At 38.9% G+C, this 7651-nt stretch overlaps 1 protein-coding gene across 2 annotated transcripts in view; it reads right to left on the bottom strand.

Moving 5' to 3' along the window:
• Positions 1-250: 250 nt before the first annotated feature.
• CUNH2orf76 (chromosome unknown C2orf76 homolog) overlaps positions 251-7651 on the bottom strand; it is a 10542-nt gene continuing 3141 nt past the window's right edge. Inside the window, exons 2-6 of one of the 2 annotated variants that reach the window (XR_003251741.1) lie at positions 7406-7456; positions 4081-4118; positions 3867-3948; positions 479-986; positions 251-366 (exon numbers count right to left, since the gene is read on the bottom strand). Coding sequence is in view for 1 of the 2 variants with exons in the window: in XM_026054584.1 (XP_025910369.1) it covers positions 910-986; positions 3867-3948; positions 4081-4118; positions 7406-7456 (248 nt within the window). In the remaining variant the exon portion in view is untranslated. Of the gene's footprint in view, positions 987-3866; positions 3949-4080; positions 4119-7405; positions 7457-7651 lie in introns of both variants that reach the window. The other variant, XM_026054584.1, reaches the window with a different exon arrangement.

Here is a 7651-nt window from a genome sequence, read left to right as displayed (position 1 = left end):
CACAACAGGTCTCACTGCCTTAAACTGAGTCTATGCCCTTAAAGCCTGCTAGAAATGGAGAGGCAGCATCACTTACTTTTAACATAGCAGGAAACATAGCAGGAAAGCCTGGAATTAGCAACTAACATTGAGCAACATGGTAATCAGCTTTAGGAAAAGTGGGAAAGSATCAGTCCCAGTTTTGAAGACATGTGGCTCACACTCTGTCTGGAAAAACTACCTGATTCCAACTTGTGCTTATGGATGTCCTGCAAGAACTCAAGTCGYTGTCTCTTATGCGAAGGAATAGTGCGAGAAAGGGGCGAGCTGGTCCTGGAGCACAAAAGCCTCCCAACAGTCCTGTCTGCTGCAGCATGCAAAAGAGGGCTGCAGGAGAGCAGAAAGGAAAGCATTCATCAGAGCAGCATGGGAACAATAGTCAGTCTGCACCACTTAAACAAAAGAGCTAAACAGAGAATGAGTGAATAAAAGCTATTACTTGAAACACAGAGATTCTCTTGTCAAGCTCTCCAAGCTTGATCCACTGATCTGGTCGTAAGAAAGTTTCCATTTTTATTAGAAGACAATGCTGCAATGGGATTTTATTCTGCCTCGTATAATCTCCTACTGTCTGCTGTAGGATCACGCCGAGAATGCATGTCACAGGTCAGAGATCATTTACACCACCTACGTTTTAACAGGCAAGGGAAGGAAAAAGAAATGTGAGAAGTACAATAAAAATTGCGCCTTGGTCTCCCAATTTTCCTTCTCTCAGTCTTAGTCTGACAGAAATTAATTTCCACGGAAAGGGAATCGCAGTGTTTGTAAAGCAATCCTCTAGGATTTATTGATCTTTAAAAAAAATCTCATTAAGCAGAATAAGGAGAATTTACACCAGGTATAGGAAAACAAAACAATCTCTCGGGATCTTCACCAGGCCGAAACAGGATTAGCTTTGTAGTTTCTGTAATCTTCCTCACAGAAGAATGCTAATTCAGTTTCGTTTGCTAAAACAGATGAAAAATAAAATATTTAGCAMACCAGTAAAAGAACCACCCAACAACCAACTAGTTAGACTCTTAAAAGGCAGTTGGTGACTTCTTGGTCAAAGGCAATTACAAAGCAACACATTTTTCCCTCMCAAAAACCTGATACTAAAGACATAGTTTAACCTTGTTACAAGAACAAGAATCTGAAAATATGTAARTAAATAAAAGGCAAGACCTCTCAAGATTTGTTTAACACAAAGATTGCAGACTTGTTTGTATAAGCGTTCAACAAATTAAATGACTATATTTGTAAATCTTGCTAAAAAAAATAATGAAGTGTGATTTTCTTTGTCTTTTGTCCACCTTTCTATTAGGGAAGGAGAAAAGAAACATTTTTTTTTCCATCAAATTAGCCTGTAGGTATAATAATTTAATACTTAGAGGATCAGTGGAATATTTTACAGATCACTTTACATTCTCCCTCATGACCCATCAAAATATGTGTCTGAAGAAGTTAATTTTTTGCCCTGCTGATGATTAATTCATGAGGCTTCAACAATATGCAAAGTGAAAGACACAAATTGGCTTCTCCAGCAATACTTTCAAATGCCTCTAATTATTCACAGGGGATATGGCAGAGCTAAAGGACCCACAAAGGTTCAGAGCAGTCACAATTCTTTCAACCCAGTAGGTCAAGGACTTCCTCTTCTAAAACAGTAAGTCAGCAACATTATTAATTCAGAACAGAGACAAACCTGATGGAAAACCTTCACAATTATTAAACATGGAATTCTTTAAGGTGCTGAGCCAATAAGATCCACATTCGCTTTTTAAATTAAACCTGAAATTAATGAAGTCTGCTGGTCTGCTTGGGAAAAAAAAAGAAAAAGAAAAAAAAGATTCTCAGATCTCAGCTAGAAAACAGACAAGACTGTTTGCAGTGAATGCTGAGCACTTTATTAACATACATCCTGCTGTAAAAACAGGCAAGCATTAACTTTGCTGACTAGATAATAGCTGTAATAATCACCAGCACAGAGGCTTTCCTGGTGATACTTATCTAATGTCCTCATAATTTATAACTAGGAGGCCCATCCCTGTGAAGTGCCAAGGGCAATCAACTGCAGCTTAGGAGAAAAAAAAAAAAAATCAAGTTCTGCTTATCACAGAATTTCCCCAAGAAAATTGGAGAATTCTCTCTGTTATTCTCTTAAATTTTGTCCAAACTAGATACTAAAATTAAAAAAAAGAAAAAAGTCAGCGGAAGATTTGAAATCTTGCTGATTTAAATGAGGACTAACAGAACACAGTATCACGCTTCACTTCCTTGGTTGACTCTTTTCCAATTCTTGTGGGAAAAGGAGGACTTTTCAGAGATTTCCCTACAATGACTCCTTTCCTAAGTTAGCTAATTTTCATATCAAGATGTGCTGGAGTACAGCACAAACTGGTATAATGGCATGCTGCACTCTTCAAAGTAAGAGTTGTTCTTTTCTATCCCAAATGCCAGCTACGCAGTAACCAACTGCTGTGAGTTATCTTGAAAAATTACAGAGCAGTTTTAAATTATTTTTTTTTCCTTGCTTAAGCCACCTCTCTCTCTGTGCAGAGAAACAGAACAGTCTGGTTTATTCCCATTTGTTTTCACTACAGTATTTACTCTAACATCTAGGCATCTTTCCTGAGATTGCATTCAACTGCTTCACTGCTGGAGCTACAAACCTAGTTTAACAGATGGACAATATACACACAAATACTGGGCAATGCTATTTTGAATGAGGGCAGTGCTGGACAATACCAAATCCTAATGCAACATCTGCATTGCCATAAAGCCTGTCCTGTGTTGCCTCTTAAATCTTAGGCAGATTTCTCACCCACCTCAATTTAACCCAAAAGTAATGGCAGAGAATCTGCCACAAGGAAAACGGAGAAACAGAAATTAAAAGCAAGCAAATAAATGACTAAAAGAAAAGCAAACCCTCTCCCTTCACACATACACCCTTAAAGAATAAGTTTATTTTTGCTTGCTGCAGCCACAAAAGGGGGTTGCTTAGAAGAATATAATGCAACATAACCAAAACCATTTCCAGTTAAAGCACTCCACCTGAGCAGTGTCAGAAGCTCCACAGCTCTAAACATGTTTGGTCAGAGGAAACAAAGGGCTAAGGAAGCCATGAAAAAGAAGGAACATTCTGCACAGAGAGGACAGGCAGCTGTATGTGACAGTGGGACAAATCACACCGAAATGAGCGAGTGTCCATCACAAGGTGGAACAAGCCCCACTTAYGAGGAGCCCAAAGGACATTCAGGGACCATCAATTTTAGCATGACAAACATTTCTTTACATTATTACCAAAAGGCATGTCTTATACTCACTTCACTGTCCCAAGGCGAGAAATCTGGTCAAGTCTCAGCTCTGTGCTATGTTCAGCACATCCTCCAAATGCTACTTGTGCTTTCCTGAGCAGTCTGACTGCTGGGCACAGTGTCTTGCACGTTAAACTAATCTAATCTTATTTCATTATTCCACGCTGGTTCCACTACTTCCATTTCTAACCAAAACATCAGTCTAAATGTTACTTATAAGACTAAGCGGACATGGTACTAATAACCTACCTGTCAATCATTTAAAATTACTCTCARCAGAATTACAAGCACACCATCTAAAAATCACAATTTGCATTCTGAACATTTGGAGTGCAGATACCTGCTGCCCTCGGTCCAATGATTTGAATGTACATTATTCCCCCTTCTTCCCTGAATAATTATCAGGTAGTGTAAAGAGCAGGAAGAATAGCATTTGCTTTGCAGCAGGCTATCCAAACATAATCAACCAGTTATCAGTTTAATGACAACCGCAAGGAACAGCAGCTTCAGACAAYACAAATGGACTCCTACCTACTCCAGCTGCCTTCAGCGTGCTTTCTTCTTTCAAAATGAGTCTGTCATCATCTTCCAAGCTCACTACAAGTTCATTCGTCTACAAATTACAGAACCAGAATACAGAGATAGGAATAGGGTTTACTGTCTCTTCTCCAGGTTTGTTTAACAGTGCAGAGATCTGCCTGCATTAATGCACGTAAGATGGGAAGAATACAGATAATAACCATACCTTAGACTTGTGTGCTTGGTGAATAATCTTCATTGTATCTGAAAGAAAACACAATGTTTACCTAAAGTCAATTTATCTGATACATAATACAGAAAATTGTACTTGGGGAAGGACAGAAAAATAAGAGGTTTGATCTTTAAAAATAAAATYATGTGCTCAGACTTAAAAAACAGGGGTGGAAACCTTGATTTCTTAGTTGTGGAGCCACAGCCTTTGACCAGACTGCACGACATACAATCMAACCTTAAGGTACCACATCCTACTGGGTTTCTGCCTGTTGCTTGAACTACAGTAACTAAACGACCATGCCAATCGCCAGGCAAAGCCCATGAATTGAAATGTCAGAGTATTTTAACCAAACAGTTTTTTATCTATGAAACTGGGGCAAAACAAAAAACAATCCATTCAGTGTTAACTACTATTGTTAAATTGATAGACAGCAATGGCTAAAACCCAGTAACTCGACCACTTCAGATTTTCCCTGGAAATTATCCTTCCCCTGAGTCAGCACCCACAGTAGAAATTATGCTATACAAAGAAGTAAAACAAATCACTCACTCTCCATTGGTTATGTGGGCCTGGTTTTGTGAGCAGAAAGGAAGAAAGTGGGGAGAAGACTGTGGTAACTAAAGTAAACAGTTTAAAGAAAACATGCAGAGGGGATGGAAATCCAAAGACGCCCATGAAGCTAAAAAAAAAGAAACAAACAAAAAAAATTTGAAAAAAAAAAGCCCTAAAGCATCTATCTTTGAGCAAATTCTGAATAACACATTGATATCTTCTCAGCAAATAATCAAGGAGCAGAGCTGTTTGGTTTGGCTGTTCGTTTTCTCTTCTAGTTTTTCTGTATTTTAATAGGACACTACATACTGAAAAAAAAGCCTGGGAAAGGAGGCAAGAAAGGTAAATGCAGCTACAACAACTTTCAAACAACGGAGAACAAATATTTAGATGGTCAGAGTTAAGAGATTACATTCCCATTCAGAGGTTTGTTCTATACCTTTGATGCACAAACAGGTACCAATCTTGCCCATATTGAACATTTTTTTCTTTTAAAAACTACAGATAGTCAGAACCACTCCATATTCCCACTGAAAAGGCACTGCTATTATGCAACACAAGTTGCAAAATTACCCCATCTCCTTAAGAAGCAAGACTTGAAAAAGCAATTACAGGATCCACCTTGCATACTAGCACTGCAAAAAGCCTACGCAATCACAGCAAAAACCACTTCCAGCAATCACAAAACCTTTTCTATGACTSTAAATACAATCCAGACACAATTTTCACAATTTTAAGGCTCTAGATCTACTTTGCCTCTTTTTTTTTTCCTGGACTTTTTTTTTCCATCAGTCTCTGAACTGTCATCTCAGTTTTACCTGAGGTAAAATTGTAGGTAAAAGTTTTCCACAACTGGCAGTTTACCTCATCTTCGAGCTGTTAAATGGCTTTTCTCTAACTCCATTAGAGAGATGAAGCTGCAGCCTTACATCCCCTCTACTGCCTTTGCTATTGGCAGTCTAGAGTAGCCCACTCTGTCACACTGCAGATCTTTACACTGTATTTCCCATTTAACAGATCTGCCACAACAACAGACAAGAAATCACTTTCTAATACTGTGTTGAGTATCTACCATATTGTTCCACATTTTGGAGGAAAAATAGGAAAGCTGCTTGTCARACAAGACGGCAGCCAAACTGCTATTAGTGAAGAGGCAATGCCAGGACAGACACAGGACAGAGCCCGAGAACCAAGTTGTGCTGGATCCTGGGCAGAGGAAGGCAAATCAGCTTAAGTGAGAGACAGTCAGGGCCAAATGAGATTTCTGACAGTGCTAAACGAAGGAGAAAAGAAAATGGGATTCCCAATAATAATTCTCARTTCTCAATAGTACCGTACATCTACATGTCTCGCGGCCTTCTCATCTCCAAAATGCAAGAAAAATAGCAAAGTGTAACGAAGATGCCAAGACTATTAATGATTCAAAGCCTAAGGGGAAGTCCAGAATCTAGGTTTGATTTTTCTGTGTGAAAATGCAGCACAGCTGGCATCACTCCACTAAAAACAAGCCCCCACTAGCTGGTGTAGCAGGTTTTTAACTTCTGCACTGTTTTTCACCCACACTCTGCCCAGCCCTAGCAGAGGGATCAGGTGCTCAGTCCCAGCATAAGCCTTAGGCAAAACTAAGCACAGGCTCCAAATGATGAAAGCAGCAGCAGGGATAGGCAGCAGCAGGAACACAACTGGCAGCACAGGACACCCTCACGTAGCCAAAACCWCAGGTAAGAGGGGAGGAAGAGCATCTTCAAATTCTAACATACAGTTCTCCATACTTGTAAGAATTTAAGCAACAGACAGATTAATAGATAGATGGGTAAAAGTTGAAGTCTTTGCCACTGACACATTGTAAATCTTGATCCCTAATGCCTTTCTCATTTTTATTTAGTACTGGTTCACCAGTATCATGAACATAGATTAAGATACTTGACTTTTATTTTTAAATAGCCTCCTCATTCAATTCTTTGAGTTACTGTGGAAGAAGGAGCTCACTGACTCCACCAAGAACATGGGGACAGAAGATCACTTGCAGCAAACTCCAGAGTACACTTTGAGAACAGACAAGTTTAGGTCATCCAAGTTGCCAAATTCCACAAAAGGAATAAATTTCGTTCATCTAAAAAACATATTTTGTCTCCAGCAGGATGAACTGCACCTGTTCAATCCAAGCTTCACCCAAAGCAAATATTCCCATGGTTTTATGTCAGAGGATAAATTCAGCCCAACTTTTGTATCACGATACTTCAATCTGTCAACTTGCATTTAAGAGCTTTCCTATCTGAGCAATGCTTTCCTCCTCCTCTCATATTAGGTTAATTATTTAAGTATCTCAGTCTTAAGCATTTTCCATTTACYGCCTTCAGCCCCTTCTTTGCTATCGTTTCCGACCTCACAATTAGTAAATAGATACTAAAATATATAAACACAAAGAGAAGCACAATTTCAAACCATCTGGGGTCGGAMGCTGCTCTGTAGCACTTACAGAATAGAGTTAAAAGGCTCTTACAAAAGTAATGAAAAATTAATATGAAAAATCCACCAATGCCAAAGAGCAAATAATGCWTAATGCGCAGCCTATTTCAAAGATTAATAAAAAAGTTCAAAATAATGGTCAGGGTTTTCAGCATGATCCCAGTGGCACAACCTCCACTACAACCATGGGGGACAGAACTGCAAATGGTATGAAGATGCTAGCCAAGAATTCTATTTGTCTTCTAATCTGTGTGTATGTGTGTAGAAAAAATAAAAATTAAAAAACCACACCTACCATATTTGTAATTTTTAAAAGGAGGAGGAAGTCCTGTTCTTGAAGGTACATCTGAAAATAAAAGTATCACGTTAAAACAAAGTTCTCTCTCTCCCTCCACTGTCCCAGTAATACACGGGAGTTCAGTGCCTGCATTCTGGTCTGTCACATCAAAACAAAGGCTTAAAAAGGGAGACTTGTTTGAGCATTTGTAATGCAACACTAAGCTAATATTGCCTCATGCTTTAATCACAGCCATGCACTACC

The sequence above is a fragment of the Nothoprocta perdicaria genome, unplaced genomic scaffold, assembly GCF_003342845.1.
Source record: "Nothoprocta perdicaria isolate Ctin4 unplaced genomic scaffold, notPer1 scaffold_0, whole genome shotgun sequence".
Taxonomy (NCBI): domain Eukaryota; kingdom Metazoa; phylum Chordata; class Aves; order Tinamiformes; family Tinamidae; genus Nothoprocta; species Nothoprocta perdicaria.
This window is presented reverse-complemented; position numbering and strand designations above follow the sequence as displayed.